Source organism: Vigna unguiculata, chromosome 8, assembly GCF_037176805.1.
Source record: "Vigna unguiculata cultivar grain cowpea cultivar isolate G323 ecotype 2 chromosome 8, ASM3717680v1, whole genome shotgun sequence".
NCBI lineage: Eukaryota > Viridiplantae > Streptophyta > Magnoliopsida > Fabales > Fabaceae > Vigna > Vigna unguiculata.
Genome location: NC_140799.1, coordinates 39,774,534 through 39,795,676, shown reverse-complemented (window position 1 = coordinate 39,795,676; position 21,143 = coordinate 39,774,534). Strand labels below are relative to the sequence as shown.

Genomic DNA, 21,143 nt, shown 5'->3' with positions numbered 1-21,143 from the left:
AAGTCTTAATGGTTATTTAATAAATATTTAATGAACCGCAATAAATTTTCACGTTCCACCTCATTTTTCTATTTTCTCCCTTTTCTATTTTTCATTTATTCACTTTCCCTCTCTGGTGCAAGCCAAACCTAACATCTTCATATCTTTATCTCTTAATCACAGAAAACAATCACTACAAAAAAAATCCTAAATTAGAAATCTATTTCAAAAATTCAAAATAGTTAGTCATTATAGTGACCAATTTAGATACCAATTTAAAAAGTTAAAAATTATCAGATACTAAATAGTCACTATTATAAAGAAAAATTTATAATTGATTTTGGTAACCACTAATTAATTAGAGACTAATTTAGAAACTAATTGATTATGGTAGCCAAAACTTAAGTAGCTAATGTTAAAGACCAATTATAATTTTTGTATTCATAAGAGTAAAGGGTTTCTCTAAGTCTATTTTTGTAGTGAATTTTGCTCTTCGCATCTCTCAATCATAACTTTCGATTGGTAAAGGATTTTCATAAGTCTCTTATTTGTGTAACTCTTAGGGTGATGTTTAGTGATGTTTGTTTTTAGTTGCATTTTGTTCCCATATTTGTTGTGCATTTCTGTCACGGTTTTGTCTTAAAAGTGTCTCGAAAAGTGGATTGAGGAGGAGTATTTAACTGCACTTGACTTTGACTCCTAAGCGATGTGAAACTTATTGGATGTACCGAAACATGTTACTTTGGAGCTCAGTACTTGTGGTGTTTTGTGTCATAGGTGAGCATGAGTTTAATTCAGAAATCACCAAACTTAAATCGTCGTTAGAAAACACGATTTCACTTCAACAACAATTACATTAAAGTCGTCACCTAAGTGCGTTAATTTCTGAATTTTGAAGAAGTCGTCTTAACCTCAATGACTTCGTGTAACGTTCCATTTAATTATTAAGCGAAATTAAAAGACACGTCACACAAAATAATAATGTAGAGTAGTCCTAGGGTCCTTAACACAACCCCTACAAACTGGGCACACCACGATACCAACAAAAACCAGATAAAAGTCTAACAAAATGAGAGTAGAATAGTAAGACATAGAGCAATACATGGGCCGTAGCCCTAAACAAAACCCATGAAGAAACTTGCCATCAATTAAATTGATGATCATCGCAAGAAAGAAGAGCCACATACAAGACAATCATACAACAAACAGGGTAAGCTAGAGCCAACAACATTTTCATTATACAGTCAAATATACTTTCACTGTCCAATATCCATACAACAACCAAGCATGTTATGACTTTTCAATCAATACACTACGACTCGACTCATCCAGATACGTATAACCTGGTCGGATTCAACGAATGCTTGCACTTGTGGTGGATACCTCTGCTCACCCCCTAGCTACTCACCCCCGAGCTATGTATTACAAATGTTACGATGGATCAATTTTCCATCACCACAAGGTTAGCCCTTAATGAATTTCAGGCCTCCTGCTACTCTCACCACAGGAGTCAGTCCGCTCTAGGTGAGACTAACTGATTCCTTAAAGTGTCAGGATGCAACCTTATCTTGAATCCTTACCTAGTTATACAGATGGGGCACCACCATGGACACCCACTAATAGGGGCCATGGAATTACGTCTCGACCACTGAAGCACGACCCTAAGAATCTCACCTAGAGATCCCAAGGAATTACGCACTGACACGGACCAAACTTTCTTAATCAATCAAACAGATTCAGCATGCATACACACGGATATAAACATATACATCATATACAGTTGCTCATAATTCACCTCTTTCGTATTCCCAACCAAGCCATACCAACTCATTATTCTTGAACTCGGAATATGGAACTCTGTCTCATAACATTACCATGCCACATTGATACCAACTCTTTCATGTCTCATGTCGAACTCATACCAAACTCATCATTTCAATCTCATATATCATCTCATACAATTATCATGCTCACATCATTTTAAAACTCACAATCACAACTCATACACCATCTCATTCATAAAGGTCATTCAGTTCATAAACTTAAAGGTAACACCCATACAAGCACATTATCAACATTTGAGATCAAGAAAAACTCCAAGGCCAGCCACCCTCTCGCCTAGCTTCTTGCTCAGGCAGTAGGGTCTCGCCCAGGCGAGAAGGATCCTCGCTCAGGCGAGCTTCCCTCGCCTAGGCGAGAGCTCGACTTCCAGTGTAGTGGCCTTGCACGCGTTCTCGCTCAGGCGAGACCCTCCTCGCCTAAGCGAGACGTTCGCTCGCTCAAAAAGATAGCGGGTCGCCTGGGCGACCATTCGTGGAAAAGGCTTAGGCGAGCCTCTGTTAATCTCGCCTAGGCGAGGCCAGCTCGCTTGGGCAAGTTTATTAGTGCTCGCCACTGTTTTCACCTGCAGCAGACTCGAAAACATACTCCGAACAACAATCCCACCATAGCAAACATTCATAACAACAGACAAACTCAAACAATCATAAACAACATAGAATAACAGACTCGTACCAAACAAACAGGAGGGTTCTAGCTTCCCTTACCTGGAAAACAAGCTAGCAACTGGATCCTTGGGTACCAACAGCGAACGTAACAGCTCCGAGAGTGGATTAGTGAGCTGGAAACAATGGAACTAGATTAAAAACGAGCTCCCTCGACTGACTCTAGTTGGAACCACGAGTAAGGAACTAAAGTACAGGTTAGAACATACTTAAGTGAAGTGGAGGTCCAGTTGGAGTTCACTTGGAGGGGTTGACGACTAACCCTAGCAGAGCTCTGAAATGAAAAGGGTGGCAGTGTTTAGGTTCAGCTTGGAATGTGAGGCTGAAAGGGAACCCTAACAGCTTTAGGGCCTTTGCACCCTATGGGTCAGCCCTTAGGCCCAATAGATTAAGGTCAGTCCTTAAACATTAGGACAGAAAAGAGAAAACATATTTTAATGGGCCTTACACTTCTATACCATACTTCTATACCATATTTTTTTGTAAGTTGTATATTTCTTGTATGACTTTGATTAAGCCTAATTAATTAAGTTTATATCGCCTTGAACCTTACGATTTCAACATTTTTATTGTTGCACGACTTGAGCTCTAAAGGACAGAAGTTGTCCATCCAGATGACGACTTGTTTAAAACAAAGTCATGTCTGTCTAGTAAGGACTTAGCCCTCTTCGTAGATTTTTTAGAACGAGGCCCGTAATTTTGGAATGTAATTGACTCCGTAAAAAAACCCACCTTTTAAACATTTAATTGGTGATCACACATCATTAGCAAAGAAAGAACATTTAAAAAAAAAAAAAAAAAAAAGAAGAAAGTTCACGCACAAAGAGTACAATCCAAAGAAACGACATCATGTTACATATGCTCTTAAATAAATATTGTAGCGAATGTTTTTATTATCAGCAGCCTCTGCAGTGAGACGTTGCTCAGTTTCTGTGTCTAGCAAGTAGATTAAGTAACAGAGCATGTGCTTCTAGAAGTCCTGCCCTCAGTCCATTCAAGTATATTGCACCCATCAAATCTTCAAACTCCTCTGATCTCTTCAACCCTTCAACACCATCTTCGTACAACCTCTCTATTTCTTCACCTCTTCCTCTCAAAACAACACTAACCTCCTTATACTTTGCCACACCATCAAGGTTGTCTTCTCTCTTCTCAACAAACTCATCATATCCAATTTTCCCACCACCATTTTCATTTCCATCATCAAGTTCTGCAAGTTTGTTGCGCAGAGCTTGGTGTTCCTCCTTCAACTTCCACAAGAGTTTACTCATCACCTCGGCTTCAAAATTACTTTGTTGCTTCATCCTCATGAATGTTTGCATCAGAGGGTCCTGAGAAGGAGAAAATGTCACTGTACTCCAATCCAAATGTGGAAACCCTAGGTTTGCTTGAGAGGCTGATACAAAAATTCCTTCCATCCCTTTCCTTTTAGCCACAGTATTTATCGTTGCCCACATGTCCAAATCAGGAAACCTCTGCATTGCTTCTGAGAGTCCAGAGTAAATTCCAATGGTGTATATCCTACTTTGAACCGACATTTGCGCTTCTACTTCAGGTGGCCATCTTACATTACAACCCTTCTCCATCACAGCGTTACTGGTTTCAGCAATATCTAGACATGGAAATTTATTCTGTGCCTCAACAAGTCCATCCCTCATTCCTTCTAAGAATAATTCCACCACTATGTCCTCCGGCAGATCTTCCTCTACTGAATCATTTCCTCTTCGTTTTCTCATTACGCGAGTATAAAAAGGCATACTTGGGGCTTCCACCACAGGATCGTACCCTTCTTCCTCCTCCATTCTACACTGATGCCTTGAGCAAGAAGCATGTCCTACATTATCCTTCTTCTTCCCTGTCGGTGAATTCTTTTGTACTATCAACGCCAATTCACCTTTGATAATCTCCTTAGGCTCTCCATCATCATTTTCTGACGTATCTAGAAGCCACCTAAGGTAGGAGTTTGGATCTTCTAAAGCTGACCCTTTTGAATTCAACGCATCCTCAGCATCCTCTGATATCTTCTTTATTTGTCCCAATGCCCTACGCATGCAATCATCATGGCTCCTGTCCCCTCCTCTTTCTCTGTTCTCCTGCCATTCCGTCAACGTCTTCTTAAATAACTGGTCCAGACGTAGCTCTCGTATCCTCTTTTTATACTTCTCCATAGGATCTTTCTCAGGAATTGTTGCCGCTGCTATCTTGTCTGAATACATGGGATTGGGACAAGTGAAGAGGATATCTTCCATGTTGCTTCCTTCTTTTTCTTCATACACAAACGCTCCCCAACCACTTATCATCAAGGACGAACTGGCTTCGTACTCAACCTGCACAAGATTCCACTCATTCTCAACATCAAGCCCTAACCACTCCTTCTCACTCAGAAAAACTCCTAGATCACAGATTAAGATGTGTTCTGCTTCAATTTCATAGCTGCGGTACCCTTTCCCAGGAGCATATCGACCGTTGATTAGTATACGCAGATCAACAAGGCGATGGCGAACCAACTTTTCCCTATCACTCTCATTTTCGAAGTGGAAGATCATGGCTAGAACAATGTTCGGAAACTTGCCACGAACCCAGAAATGAGGAATCCTTTCGACCCCAACAAAGTTAAACCATTCTGGAATCTCAGTTATAAATGGCATCACCATTTCTATTCCACCAGCCCTTTTCTTCACCTGTCATATTATTGAACAGTTTCAATTCTCACTTCTATATGCATTTTATATACAACTATCACTGCAAATAGTTTAAATACAAGCTATTCTAAATACAAAGACGTTGGAAGTTGTAAGAGAGGACAAGGGTAATTAATATCTAAGTATATATAAAGTTCGTATTTAATAATATTTGTAATTTTAAACCATTCTAAACAAAATCTTACAATTATAAAAATGCAAGTTGTATTTTACAATGTATAAGTTGCATTTTACTTATAAAAATGTAGACAAATAGATCTCTTTTAAAAGGTTTAAAATTAAAAATATTAGTACGTAAAATATCTAAAATCACATATTTTAAAACTAAAGAAAAAGGTATGAAAAAATAATAATGTTTTAAAAGTGACCACAAATATTATTTTAGAAAATGTGTAAATATTATTTTCCTAAAATAAAATGTACAAGATTTAACATAATATAAGTCATGATACCTGACACCATAGCATATCTGATGTCTCTCTTGTTAACTTAAAACAAAATCTTGCATCTACTTTCTGAACGGTAGACGGCAACTCTGAAATTTCTTCAAGGTAGAAACAATGATGAACATCAAGAATTCTCAAGCCGGTGAGTTCAGGAATTTTTTTAAGCTTTTTACATCCATGCAAATCGAGACTAGTCAAGTCACCACATTCCTTGATGCATGAAGGGATGAATACAAAATTGTTCTCTGCAACAATCAATTCTTCTAATTTTGGAAAGTAGCAAAGAATTGCAAGAAGATCTTCATCAGACAAGTTTCCATTTTCGAAATTCAGTGATCGTAATTTTGGACGAACATTGGCTTCTGAAGGGTGTTGCACCAAACTTCTGAAGGATTCTCCGAGTTTGGAACATGATTCGATTTTGAAGGAATCAACATTTGGCAACATGAATAAGCTGGTTGGTAGGTATTTAAGTTTCCTGTTATTCGATATGTCTATGGAAACAAGCCCAATAAGTTTACCGATGGATTCTGGAAGCACTTGAATGCCCGTATTTATCATAGAAATCTTCAATGGCTTAGTCATTTCTTGCATTATCTCTGGGAAGTAACCAAGGCTTTCACATAAATTAATGTCAAACACTTTTAAAGATGGTAGAAACATTTTAGACACGAAATTTTGAAGTTCTGTGCATGCATAAACACTTAAATGAGCAAGCCTTTTCAGAAATCCAACAGATTCATGGACCGCAATTAGGTTTCTACAATGATCAAGTCTCAGTTCTCTTAGATTCTCAAGTTCGGACACATCAGGTATTTCAATGAGACGTTGGTTATATGAAAAGTCCATATTAGTCAAGCACGGAAATTTCTGCCAAATAGAAAAGGTCAATAAAAATATCATTTGCAGCACGTTGAGTTAGTAACTTATTAATGTGAGTAAATATGGAAGATTTTGTTCAATGAAAAAGTGAAACGTAAGAAATGGGAAAAATATGATGTAGAATTGTACCTTGAATGGTTCTTGGAATGTTAGACGACTTCTAGGCAAATTGAAGACAACGATTTTCTTTGGATGAAATTTTGGTGGGAAAGACTTTGAAGGATAGTTCTCCCAGTGAAGCAGTCTTAGATGATTTGGTAAATGTTGAAGTTCAGATGAAAAGGATGTGTTTCGAACGATGAGAATTCTGAGCCATTTCATCTTCTCAAACTCGGTACCACTCCAATTTACCTTTTCTTCCTGAGGGGGATCAAGCACAATCCCTTGAATCTTGTCACTTCCCTTTATCACAAGTACAAAGAAGCAACATCAACTTCATATATTCTAATTAATATAAAAACTATAATGTTTAAATTGAAAAGAAATAGAGTAAAAGAGTAGATGATTACATAATCTTCGTTTAGTATTTCAAGAACATCTTCATAATCCCATACTCTGCTACGTTCACCAGGATTATTTGGTGCTTCATTCCTGACAATCTCTCTACCCATTTCCTGTATTAGATCATGCATCTTCAGGCAACCCTTATCGACAGCTACGAGAGATTTATTAGCAAGTAGTTTTATTTTGGATGCTGAACCAAATTCGTCAAGTATCTTGTTCACGTATTCTACTCTCTCCCCTTTAAAGAAACAAGCTATGTCCAAGAAAACTTGTTTGGCATCATTATCCAATCTATCGTAGCTTATTTTGAGCACATCTTGAATATCTTTCTTTGGAGGAGTGTTCTCATATTCTTCCAATGCATCTTCCCAAGCTTCTAAACTTTCTTCATGAAGAGTAGCTAAGTCAGAGCCTATCACTTTTAAAGCCAGTGGAAGACCTTTGGCGTAATGCACAGCACGCACGGACACATCTTGAAAACCTGGTTTAGGACAACCTTGTCCGAATGCATTCCAACAAAAGAGCTCTAAAGAATGTTGTTCATCAAGTTCTTTCATTTCATAAATATTTCCAACATGGTGAGCAATTAGCACATCTTTTTCCCTTGTCGTTATAATGATCCTACTTCCAGGACCAAACCAATCACACCCTCCTGCCAGCTTTTCTAACTCCTCTTTATCATCAACGTCGTCAAGAACTAAAAGAACTTTCTTTTGGTGAAGCTTTCGTTTTATTTCGTATATTCCTTTCTCGGTGCTTCCCAACTTAGTTTCCAACTCCTCTAACATCTCAGATAAAAGTGTCTTCTGTAGATCTTCCATGCCATTGATTGTGTTTGATTTTTCTCCGACACCGCCAAGAAAACTTGCAGCATCAAAGTGTTGAACAATGTTGTCATACAAAGCTTTGGCAAGTTCCGTTTTTCCAATCCCACCAAATCCATATATGCCCAACATTCTTACAGTTTTATCCTTAGGCTTCATGTCCAAAAGTGACATAACCTCTTCTATGTGGGGCTCAAGTCCAACAAGATTTTCACCGGTAGATAAAGGTTTAGGAGCTATACTTTTACGAACCTTCTTCACAATTTTTTCAATAAATTTGTTTTCGTACCTAATAGGAGCAAAAATGCATTAATTATTTGCTTGATATCAGGATTTCTTTTGTTAAATAATAAGCATTGTATTTATTGTAGTAGATAATAGGCAGATAACAAATAGCACAAAACAATAACGATTACACGTTATGAATACACAAAATTTCCTAGCGTTAAAATAGAAACATTATATATTACAGAATCGGCCTTTTTTGTATTTGTGGTAGATTTTAAGTCGAATTTGTAAAAAATGTCATTCTAATCTTTTTTTTGCAAAACAGATCAAGTGGAGGACAACATTAACCATTTCTTCTTTTTTTTTTTCAAAAAACAAAATCATCATATAAAAATTCGATTTTTATTTATATGAACAATGAAGTCGTCATAGATGACTATTCATTTTTAGGTTTTTTTTATTGAAACAAGTGGTAAAAATAAATTGGAATAAAAATAAAAATAAACATTAATCTACTATTAACAAAATTTTGTAAAAAAAAATTAAAACTCCAAGGTTAAAGAAATTGAAAAGTGAGAAATTTGAAATACAAATAAAAATTTGCAAGGTTAACAAAAAAATTAAAAAATAAGACATTATATAAGATTACAACTTTGTTTTTTAAAAAAAATAAAAGAAACTGATTGGATGGAGGACGACTTAGTATTTAATGTCATCTTTCGTAATAACGACTTAATCCAATTTTACAATTAAATTTTCAAATGATCCTATTTTACAAATTTATGGTCAAAAGTATCTCAAAATAAAAAAAGCGTAAAAAATCAAAGTAGATTTTTTTTTTTCTTTTCCGAAATTTAGGATGAAATAGAAATAAGATCGAATGGAATTGTTGTAGTACATACCCGGTAGTAGTAATATGCTTCCCCGAATAGTTAACTGCTTTAGACAAAGCAGAACTCCAAGCCTTGATTCTCTGCGACTCTTTTCCAAACTTATCTTCATGTGTCTTCATGTGTTCTCGGAAGCTATTTTTGCCGTGCCGTATATCCGAGGGATTTACATGGTAGAACACTGGGAAAAAAAGTTGCTTCGTGTTCATGTTGTCGATGCGTTCCATGATTCTAACAAGTTCGTCAAGACACCATGTGGAAGACGCATAGTTCTCAGAAAACACAACGATGAAAACCCTAGATTCTTCGATGGCCTCCTCACACAGAGCATGTGAAGGACCTTCCCCTGTACTCACATCGCTCTCATCAACGAAACTGTTTATTCCCTTCCTACCCAACTCTTTTCGGAGATGCCCTATGAAACTGTTCCCAGTATCTTCACGTCTAAAACTGATGAACACATCGTAGCTGAAACCAACACACTCTTCTTCCTCACAGTGTTTTCCCATTCTACAAACAAACCAAAACTAGACTAAGCTGAATGCTTTGTTGAGTTCAGTGTGTTGTGTTGTGATTAAATAACAGTGTTTACCCCATTGATCTATAAATTAAGGAACATGGGTGCATAATTCCCGTGGTGGGATAGGAATATTTTACAACATGTTCGCGAGTTTCCCGAGTTTCTTTGGTTTTTTCCTAAGGACCAACTCGTGAACCCCTCTACTCACTACTGTTGTTCTTCGGTCAAAATAATGATAGCATTGTATAGATAAGAAAATTAATAGAAGGAACCCACCTTGTGTCACAGTACTATTGGTGGGTCTGTGTCGCACAATCTCATTGTTTTTTTAACCTATACGAGTTCAAATTATAATTGTACACCGTTTTGTTAATTATATTCGAGTATGGTGGCACTCACCATCACCTTTTTCTAGAATCAATTATTTTAATATAATTGTATAGTTTATATTATTTATACTATAAGATTCAACGTAAATTATTTTCTTTTATGTCGGTGAATAAAGGATCTGCCGTAAATTTCGCTTTCACTAAAATTATCAACGTAATTTCTTCTCGTGGATTATTTTATTATTAACTAATTATTTATGTTACTATTTTATTATTACAGTACCAACCGTTAGATTTTGTTGATAAATCTGTCTGTCACAGTAAATTTTTAGTCCAATCAAGAGAAGGTGGCGGTAATGGTATGTTTCATAGAAAACTAAAATAATCGTAAATTAAAATTCAAAAGTATGTTATACTCAGTCAAACCTCATCAACACTCAAGTGTCTTAGAATAAACAATTCACCATGATAAAATACTGACAAAAATTATTCCGAGAACTCATAAATATGTGTAAACAATTCACAAAAATATGAGTTTTACCTATTTTATAGTGTTTTGTTTATGATATTTATGTATGTATGCATGTATTACTCTTAATATGCTACTACCAAGAACATGATCATTCTTTCTTGAGACTACCATTGATAAAAATTGAGATTGTTGATGAACATCCAATTCATCCATTTGTTACAAAATCTTAATCTTAATCTACCAACATATATAATATTCAGTCATTATATAGGTTTATACTTGTCTCCTCCTTCTGAATTTCTCCATTTTCGGATGAGTGTTATAATACAATAATTGTATTAATAGGTATATCACATATATATATAATATTGAAAAATAATTTAGAAAATATAATAACAGCATTTAAAATAAAAATTTAATCGAATTTCTATTATTCAAATGTAAAACTATAGATCCTATAATTCAGGACATAATTACATCCTATCATTTAAGGATAATACACTTTAATTATAATATATTAAATATGATCTATTAAATATACAATGATAAAAGTATGATTTGTTGTGACATTTTATTAAAACAAATTAAATATTATTAACATCCTATTAGAATTGAATTAGATATACTTAATTTTCTACGATTAAATATATTTTTGATCCATTAACTTTTATAGTTCATTTCGAAACTTTAGACTAATTTAGTCTTTCATCTTTCGAAATACATGAATTTAGTCCTTTTAATCAAATTTTGTTAGGTTTATTTAATATTTTTTACGCATATCAGTATTGTATTTGAGTTATTTATATTGTTTGAAACATTTTTTCTTTAATGTTAAGTCAAATGTGATTATGAAACGCGATTGAAATGTCATATAAATTTAACAAAATTTAACTAAAAAAATTAAATTCACATATTTTGAAAGATGAAGGACTAAATTGGTCAAAAGTTTCGAAATGGACTAATTCCAAAATTTACTGAAAGTTAAGACAAAAACATATTTAACCCAATTTTCTAATATAGTTTTATTTTGTTTTAATAATGTTGTACATACTAATATATTTACATTATTGTTTTTATTATGATTTCTTGTCTAACATTTATAATAAATTTTAATTTTAGTAAGACAGAAATAAAATTTAGAGGTAAAAAACTATCTGAATAACTTTGAGGACAAAACACTTATAGGAGCTTAAGATCTTTATTTAAACCAAAGATTAGAGCAAACGTACTAAATATTTTTTAATACTTACTGCATTATTTTGGAATTATGTATTGTTCTAAATTTTTGTAATATATATTTAGTTGTTCTGAAACTATATCAATCGTATATTTATTTTATTGTTACTTTTACTTCAAATTTTGTGATAATGTTTATATTAACCTATTTTATTAGTTTGAAACTAGCTAATACGTAATGCCTTTACAACAAGAACTCATAGCCATGTGTCACCTTGAAAAATATACTTTGACATGTATTTTTAACCGGTGGATATATATTTTTGTACCATTTCATTTAATAATTTTTAAGTTACTAACCAAAACATTATATCATAATCGAGTAAAATAGATATTTAGAATAGTCCATATAAAATGTTAATATAATCATCCAAAATAATTATATACGTCAATTATTTATTTTGATAATTAAAACATTAAATTAAAATTGAATAAAAAAATTAATATATTATTATCATTTCATATTATACATGTGTTTATCTTTATTTTTGTAAATTGTAACTTTGAACTTTTGGTGCTTTACTATGCCTTTGGTGTTTTTCTAGGCCCTGAACCAAAAGTCTGCAACAAAGAAACAAGAGTGATATTGATAGGAGATATTTTATAGGATAAAGATATTTTAATTTATTTTTTCAATTCACTTTTAATTTATTATTTTAATTATTATTAGATTATCGTATCAAATCAATCAAAATAAATAATTGATTATAATAATGAATTAAAATGAATAAAAAAAATAGTTATATGTTAGTTTATAACATTTAATCATGTAAATCGAAAAAAATAATATATAAATAATGTCAATCATTTATTATTTTGTTAATTTTACACCAACCTCAGACGATGTGAAGAAAAAAAAAAACTTGTATGATTAGATTAAGTGGTATTTTACGTACCAATAGGAATATTAATTGCAGGGTGCAAAAGAGAACATAGTGTTGTCCTTTTATTTTACGAAGTTGTTTATTTTGGCAACATATTTGGTGGCTTCTTAAATATTTTCTATGGAGAAGTTGTTTTATGCATGACAATGGTAGTTTACCAATTCATGATTACCACCATCACTTCCTCTCTCCCATAATAATGCTTTTTCAAGCTTTTATGTTTTGTACCAATTATGGATAATAATCTATCTTATATGTTTGATATAGAAAGTTTTCAAAATTTATCAGTAAAAATATCAATTATGCTTAAGAAAATCATTTTCCTTATTGAATTTCAGACAACACTTATTGTCAAGTAAGACTTTTGGGTATACATTGCAGACTTGATTCATAGTTATGCAAAAGTACATTTATTGATGAGAAGCATGTTAAAAGATGAAGACACTAAATGCAGAGTCTATGAAACTCCATTGAAGAACTAGATGGGAGGTTGGTAGAGTTCGATAACCTTCTTCCACGATGGTCTGCTACTTATATCATCCCACCAACCACTCACATGCTTTCTCTCTTTGATCAAATACCCTTTCTTCATCTTGTTCACAATATAATCTGTGAATGGAAGGTGACTTACATCAGCAACACTGAAGAAATCACCACCCAGATACTTGCTCTGTGACAGTCTCTGCTCATAAATATCCAACACCTTCACCAGCTTTGCTTCACTCTCTTCAGCCACCTTTGGATCTGGAGTGATGCCAAGTAATGGACCAAACAGAACATGCACACACAAATCATACGCTGGTGGATGAAAGTTATGTGCTTCAACTTCAAGCCACTGTTCCACAACACCTCTCTCTTCTGCTGTCCTCCCCAACAACTCAACCCCTTGAGATCTGTATTTGTCTGCATAATACCTCATTATAGCACGCGATTCTGCACAAGCAGATGAAAAACCAGACAACTTTTAAGGTTACGAGAATAAACAATAATACTGCAGAAACAAAATATGAAGAGAGAAAAAGGAGAAGTTTTGGAGCTGAAAGTGTAACCGTATAAGGTGTAGTCTCCATCTTGGATGACAGGAACAACTCCAAAGGGCTGCAAATATGATGAACAAAGAACATGAATGAGAAGATGAAGAAAGAATGAATCTTGAAGAAAGAATGAATCTTGAACCTGCAATTTCAGAAAGTCGGGATTTTTTTGCTCCCCCTTGGTGAGATCAACAGGGATAACCTCAAATTCGAGTTCCTTCTCGATGAGACAAACCAGAACCCGTTTGGTGGAAGCACAGTGGGGACCGTACACCTTCACCACCATTCTTTGATTCTCTCCTCAGAAATACCCTTCTTCAACAAACAACACTGAAGCAAAATCACCGAACATAATTTTTTCTTCCTTACCAACACTTCTTATAGTGAGTGAAGTGACAGACCCAGACACTAGTAACAACTTTGGATTCGTTCGTCACGCTTCTCTGCGCGTGAAATCTAGCGCGTGTTTTCGCATTTTGGTTGTAAAGGGATTTGGAATGGCTTTAAAAATAAATATATAATTGATTATGTAAAATACATTATTGTTTATATAATAATATCTGCTCTATACTTCTTTTATAAATTATTTATGCGAAAATATTTTTTAAACTTCTTTTGTTTCTAACTTTTCCTGATTTTTCTTGGTCTTGAAGACGCTCTTGGTCAATAAAAGTGTGCACCAAAGAAACAAAGAAGTGATGGTGATGGCAGGATCTCACGTGGACACTACGTTTGGAGAAAACAGGAGATAATTTATAATATTTTTTTATGTAATTTAAAATGAAAGAATTGTTGTGCATGTCCAACACTTGGCAATGGAAGAATAAAAGTATTTCATAAAAGAAGAATCACTTGTTAATTTTAATTTTCACATTATACATTATTTATTTTGGAAAAAAGACATGGATGTAGCACAAAAATTGTTTTATTTAGTTTAGTTGTTTGAGAAATATCATGATGTTGTCCTTTTCCATTTTGAGGTTGCCTTCCGTCTTGGTCTTTTGCAAGTAGTTTGGCAAATCCATGATTACCGCCATGACATGACCAGAGGAGATGTTTAGTGACAGAATCGTGTATGGAAGATGGAAGAAGCAAGAAGCATGAGAGTGAAAATGGAGATGAAAAATTAGAAGAAAAGAATAGATGTGAGCAATTCTGAAAATGAAGATGGAAGATTAGAGGAAAAATATGTTTTTTAAAAAAAAATTAAATATATTTTTCTTTTTCAAAAAGTCAAATTTGAAATTAGTTTCTTTTCAAAAATTTTGATTAATTTAGTTATTTATTTTAAAAAATACGTAAATTTAATATTTTAATTAAATTTTGTTAAGTTTATTTGATATTTTAAATGTAGTTCATAATAATATTTAAATTTTTTAAATCGTTTGACACATTTTCACTTCAATGTTAATTTAAATATTATCATAAAATGCGTTTAAAATGTCAATTAAACTTCACAAAATTTAGTAAGAAAGACTAAATCCACGCATTTTAAAAATAAATGACTAAATTGATATAAAATTTTAAAGAGAAATTAATTTTAAAATTCAAACTTAGAGATAAAAAACATATTTAACCTTAAAAAAATTATTTTATTTGAAAAAATTAAAAATTAACATATAAATAACACGAGTAAATAATTTGTGTGTCCTGATGAAACGTGCTTTGTCAATGCATGTGGATATAACATGAAAAATTTGGAAGGATAAAACAAATAATAGAAAGTTAATTAAAAAATTGAAATCTTATGTGATTTAGACATCTCTTTATCAAAATCCAACACTACAGTCTTATGTTTTGACATTGGTCAAAGAAATCATTTATCCAAATATTGTTGTATTATTTATTATTTTACTCATAAAAAATGTATTTTTTAATAAAATCATATGTTTAACTTGATTGATGTATAATATATGAATATATAATGATAATTATATTTTTCATTGGAAGTTTACTCACATGTGAATTAAATAAACTCTTGATCATAGATCCGGCTTTTAAGGATCGATCCTCTTTCTTAAGATATCAAAAATATTTTTATTTTATCTTATTTATGAATTGAAAAGTAGTATTAAATATTTCTTCCATTTAATCTTTAGTTCATTTACTTATATGTATCTATTATAAGTTAAGAAACAAAAAATATCAAATCAATGAATTATAATTACTATTTATTAAAATTTAAAGAATTTATTTTACTTTTTAGTTTCTAATAAAAACATTAAACTAAGTTATATAAAACATATAGTTAGTACATATTAACTTAAATAAATTTCAATTCATATGATATTAAGGAGTTTTTATTTTTGTCATTTTCTTTATTTTTTATTTTTTCCCTTCAAATACTTTTTATCCAAACATAACCCCTGGGTATACGTAGTTACATATATTAAAATATTTTTTACCTTAAAACAATTATTAGGGACATATAAAGTCTGATTACATGTTCTACAATTGAAAATTCAGCCTCAAACTATTACACAAACAAAGAGTAGGCCTCATAAATTTATTTAATTTCAAACAAAATTTGTTCTGTGTTAATTTTTTATTTGAATTTGAATTTTAACTCTGATTTATATATTTTTAAATTATTTGTTTGATTAAAATTATTTTTAAAAATGATTTTATAACATAATTTTCAGAATATATTGACGTAAAAAATTATTCGTAAATTATTTTTTAAAAATTTATTTTACAAAACATTTTTTTAATTTATTCGTAAGATAATATTAATTTATGAAAAAATAGTCTTTTATAGTGTTTTAAAGGAGTCATTAGACGAAAGAGAGTCCTGTGGCCTTTGTGTTGTGAATGTCTTTCCGTGTAGAAATTTGTTTCTCTATTTGGATGAGTTTCTAAAGGCATGTGGTTATAAATTATAACAGATATTAAATTTAAGATTTAATTTATACAAAAATCATTTTTTTTTAATTCTCGATCTTAAAAGTATTCAAAATAAAATCTGTACTTATTTATAAAAGTTTTCTCGTGTATTCTTTCTAACTTTTTATTTTAAATTTATATATATATATATATATATATATATATTTTATTTATTTATTTAATTCATAAAAATATCTTTATTTAAATTGTTCTTATTTTTTATTACAAAAATAATTAAAATAATTAAAAATTTAAATACAAGTTTAAATCTCACATTAAATAAAAATAAAAAAATTAAACACTGTATAATTTTATCAAATAACCACTTTGTTAAGAAAAAACATAGTTTTTAATTTATTATATGTTTGCTATAGTTTTTGAATAAGAAAAATAAGAAATAGAAGAAATATTTAAAAAAATTGATTATAATTGCAAATTGTTTAAGACAACTTCTCATAAAATTAATTTTCTTTTAAAGTTATCTTTTTTTATTGTATACAAAAAAGAATTAAGTTCCGTTTTCCACAAAATCTTTAAAATATATAATCATTGAACGTTTTTATTAGATGAGACAACTAATTTTAATTAAAATTAAATCTTTCAACAATCTAGATCGAGAAAGGTGTTTTCTTTATGCACGTATCTACTTTATATGAAGGAAAAAATCCCTTAATAGGAACAAGAGTGTATCTATCTCTGGCAATATCATGGATTTTAGGAGAATTGTTTTTACTGAATTAAAACTAATGCAAGTACAATATTATCTAAATGGAGAAGTATTATTGTAGTTTATTTTAATATTTAATATTCACGGACGCGATAACATTTGTTAATGGATTGATAAATAAGAAATGCATTGTGGAAATATTGAAAGGTTACTGGGAACTGAGAACATTTAATTGGGAAGCTGTCGTGCGTGTTAGTTACTCTTCGATAACATAATAACAATTTTTTTTCATTCTTCTATTTACCTTCTACCATTTAATACTTGTAAATTTCTCTATTATCCATTGTATTTGTGCAGTAGATATTCTGAACTAAATTCTAGAGTTATATTATAACAATGTTACTCATTACTTGAATTGGTATGATAAATATGCCGAATTATAGATACAAACCCAACTTGAACCAAGAATTTGATCAAGGAAATCAAATCTCCTTCTGAATCAAAATTCAATATATAATATGTCCATAAATATAAAGTGCTAAAAACTACAATAGTCTTTGTAGTTGAAATGTTAGTCCAAAAAAAAAAAAAAACTAGTAACTCAATCTGAAATTAGGTGATGACTGATGCACCACCACGATTTGTGAAAGAAATTAGAAAGGGCAAAAATAGGATGGCTGCTCAAAGACTTGACAATTGCTCTTTCGATCTTTCAACTTATGTTTTAAAAATATATGGGGGAATGAGACTATTGTCGCAGACTGAGATACGGTAATGCAAAATTTTTATAATAAACATACTGAATGATGCTTATTAGTAATTAGTTTCCAGAATATTGAATTACTTCCCGCATAAGAAGAGACTACAATGAGATGAGATGGACATTTACAGTTACCAAAATGACACCACATAAAACATCATTTTTGGCTATAGCTGCTGAGACGATGCACTATCATTTTCTTCAATGTCATCAAATTCCACCGGTTTCCCACGTACAAGCTTCCTGTAAATCAAATAACAAATTAGAAGGACATTTACAAATACGTATTTAAAGAATTAACGAGTAAAAGATAACATAATACTGCTATTTCAAAATAAAAACAGCAAATTCCCAATCAAAATGGAACAAATAATTGATTAAAACACAGTGGATTAGTGGCAACAAGGCATGCCCAAACATCCTTCAACCATTAGAAATGTGTTAAACTCGAGTGGAATTTCGATGGTCAACAAAAATAAACCATTACTAAGGATTCCACCTAACATGCCCTTAATGAAATTGTGACTCTTGTCATGCGGTTCACAGAAATTTTATGAGTTCAAAGATTTTCCCTTCTTTTGGTCCTTTAATCCTTGTTAACAGGTAAACAGAATACAATCAATTGTTAAGTTGATATACCTTTTAGATATAAAATTCTCAGACAGTGCCTTATCCAGCCTCTCTTCAAACGGGGTTGCGTGCCATTTTACTTTCTGGTCCTGTGGACAATCAGTCAAAGAGCATTAGATGGATATACAGATCTAAAAACCAAATAATGATTGCAAGACATACCTCCTTGTACTTAGTTGTTGAATTCGGGATGCCATTGCCATACCAATGATTGACAGAGGACAAAATTGATTTCTCCTCATTGTCATATCCATTTGAAATTTTCTTCAACCCTTGTTCTGGGGTAGGAGTTCCATTTTGAGATTGGTCAACCAAATTACTCAGATCACTTGAATCTTCTTTGGGACTAAAATCCCCAGCCTCTAGTATGTTGCATCGGAAGACATTATCACCTGAATTGTTAGTTGGATAGACAAACTGGGACCGAACCCGAGCCTTACCAGTACGTAACTCTTCTAATGATGTAGGATACACAGTTCCTGGTGTTTGCATCTCATCGAATAACTTCAACGGGGTAGGATAAGGAGATTGTTTATTTGCACTTCGATTGTTCGGTGATTTGTTTTCTTTCATATGCCAATCGTTTGATGAGCTTCCATAGGATGCCAAGTCAGTTTCTCTTTCAAAACGAACAGACTTGTTCTTTCTCTGAGTATTTGAGGGTAGCAGAGGTGAAACTAAAGCTGCATTCCTTTCAGAACTATCTTCCCTATGAGGGTTCCCTGCACAACTTTTTTCTATATAGTCAACAGAGTCATTTTGAGTATCTTGTGCTTTGGAGATGCAACTGCAAGAGAAATGAAACTAACATATGATCAGGTTCTAGTTCTCCCTCCTGTGTAATTGTCAGTGGACAAAATTCCAAGTTCCAACCAAAACATCCCGACAATTATTAATTATTTAAAATCCAAAATATAAAAGGAAGAGTGAAGGAACCATTTGAAGGACATTTCTCATAAAAACACAACAGACTGCCTGATTTTTTATTAGTTACTAATGCAGTTTCTCTATCAAGAGCTCGAACAGTTAAGAATGTATATAAAGCTGATTACAATAAAAATTGAGTACAAAGCTTCACCTTCTATGCAAATTGACTCAAGTATCACTTTCAAATTCATTATTATTCAATATCAGTATTAACAAAAAAAATCCAAAGTCACCAATAACCTGTTTGATGTGTGCTCAGATGAATCCATGCTATTTCCCCACTCACGGCAAAGTTTTATGGGAGTTGGTGGATCAAATGGTTGGACATCTGGCTTCAGTTTCTCCAAAGACGTGTTGGGAAGCCAAGAACGAAATCTTGAGGGGTCAGAATCTTGATCAGGAGATGGTGATGTTTTCAATTTCTCAGATGCTTTACGAATTTCAATAGGTGTTCCTGCTATGGTTCCACAAGCTTTAAGAAACTTAGCCTGTAGAAAGAGTTTAAGTAATGAGACAATCAAAATTCAATTGACAAAAGCAGAAATGTAAGAAGAACAAAATAATAAACAAGTTGTAAAAGAGAATTGGAAGTATTTGAAGTTTGATATACCCCATGGTTCCCATATACAGTTTAGGGATTAGGTACAAAAAATGTATAACATAAATACACAGCAGATGATAGAAAGGGTGATGGATGACTAACTTTTAACAAGCCAAATTGAATAAAAACTAATGGTCCAAACAGTGCTTCTTTTCCAATTGTTTCCAGCCCTTTTACAAAACAGGTTCATTAAATCACCTGTTCTTCACATTTTGTTTGTATACTACATTCAAGATGGTTCTTAAAATTTACATTTCACATCTGCGCCAGAACAACTCAAAAACCTAAACCATGTCACAGTTTGCTGATTCATTTCACCCAGCTTGAAGCGAATTCACAAGATAAAATATGAATCTTATTTTACTCGATGCCATAACTTGTTCAAACAAAAATTGTAACAATCAAACACAACCTGACAAAAATCATTACGAAAACAATTTCAGCTGCAGTAATAGTGAAATACCAATAACAATATTAATAACACAACGAAAATACCTCGTCCTTAAGCCCCTGCAATTCTCCCTGAAACCCCACCCCATCGATCCGAACAGAATCATCTCTCTCTTCTAAAAAGTTAGAGCACAGAATCAGTGAGAACAATAAAAGACAAAAAAGAAAACGTAAAAGCAGAAAGAAAGAAACGAAAAACACCTTCAGTTAATAAAGAAGTCGAGTTATTCCGAGATATCACAACACCCTGGTGCACAGACAGAAGAATTCTAAGTATTACAAGCACACAAACAAAAAGTAATTAAAATAATACGTGAAAAGAAGAAAGACAAATGCGAAATGTGAAATTTTACGTTGGAACGATTGGTGGTTGAAATCAATTGTGGTGTGTGCGTACGGGGAGTGTCTCTGATCCGGAAGCAGGCGAAGAAGCAACCCATTACTTTGGTGAAGGATCGGAAGAAGAAACGGATCATGAACCAGAATACGCTCCTCAGCATGTCATGGAAATTCAGAAACCCTAACTTCGAATTCAGTTCAAAATCGAAACGGAGTGTGAGAAAGGGCGTGAACTGTGAGCGCTTGCGCAGGTCTCGAATTTGAATTTTGAAGTGCCTCACAAGCGAGGGAAATTTAATTAATTAATTAATTAATAAGAAAAAATTGTTAACTTAAGAATCATTTTGAAGAATTCTTTTTATAACTGTTCGTTCTTTTGTTATACTCTTATATTAGACCGTTTTATCATTTACTAGATATTATTTATTATGTAACAAATACCGTTTTTATAA

The 21,143-nt window shown here is 32.4% G+C and overlaps 3 protein-coding genes across 3 annotated transcripts; all 3 read right to left on the bottom strand.

The window, feature by feature from the left end:
• Nucleotides 1-3,193: 3,193 nt before the first annotated feature.
• LOC114193909 (TMV resistance protein N-like) lies at nt 3,194-9,711 on the bottom strand. The gene is made up of 5 exons (XM_028083896.2): nt 8,972-9,711; nt 7,023-8,130; nt 6,643-6,915; nt 5,638-6,501; nt 3,194-5,164 (listed from the first exon to the last, which is right to left on the bottom strand). Exons 1-5 carry the CDS (start codon nt 9,466-9,468, stop codon nt 3,407-3,409), a joined length of 4,500 nt encoding a protein of 1,499 aa, XP_027939697.1. The 5' UTR covers nt 9,469-9,711; the 3' UTR covers nt 3,194-3,406.
• Nucleotides 9,712-12,700: 2,989 nt separating this feature from the next.
• LOC114193101 (glutathione S-transferase F9-like) lies at nt 12,701-13,884 on the bottom strand. Its single transcript, XM_028082800.2, has 3 exons — nt 13,577-13,884; nt 13,450-13,498; nt 12,701-13,333 (listed from the first exon to the last, which is right to left on the bottom strand). Exons 1-3 carry the CDS (start codon nt 13,718-13,720, stop codon nt 12,879-12,881), a joined length of 648 nt encoding a protein of 215 aa, XP_027938601.1. The 5' UTR covers nt 13,721-13,884; the 3' UTR covers nt 12,701-12,878.
• A 3,867-nt stretch (nt 13,885-17,751) lies between these two features.
• Nucleotides 17,752-20,966, bottom strand: LOC114193913 (protein JASON-like). The gene is made up of 7 exons (XM_028083899.2): nt 20,706-20,966; nt 20,554-20,599; nt 20,398-20,468; nt 19,542-19,789; nt 18,537-19,161; nt 18,384-18,463; nt 17,752-17,987 (listed from the first exon to the last, which is right to left on the bottom strand). The coding sequence occupies exons 1-7, from the start codon at nt 20,850-20,852 to the stop codon at nt 17,912-17,914; spliced, it is 1,293 nt and encodes a 430-aa protein (XP_027939700.1). The 5' UTR covers nt 20,853-20,966; the 3' UTR covers nt 17,752-17,911.
• Nucleotides 20,967-21,143: the final 177 nt, after the last annotated feature.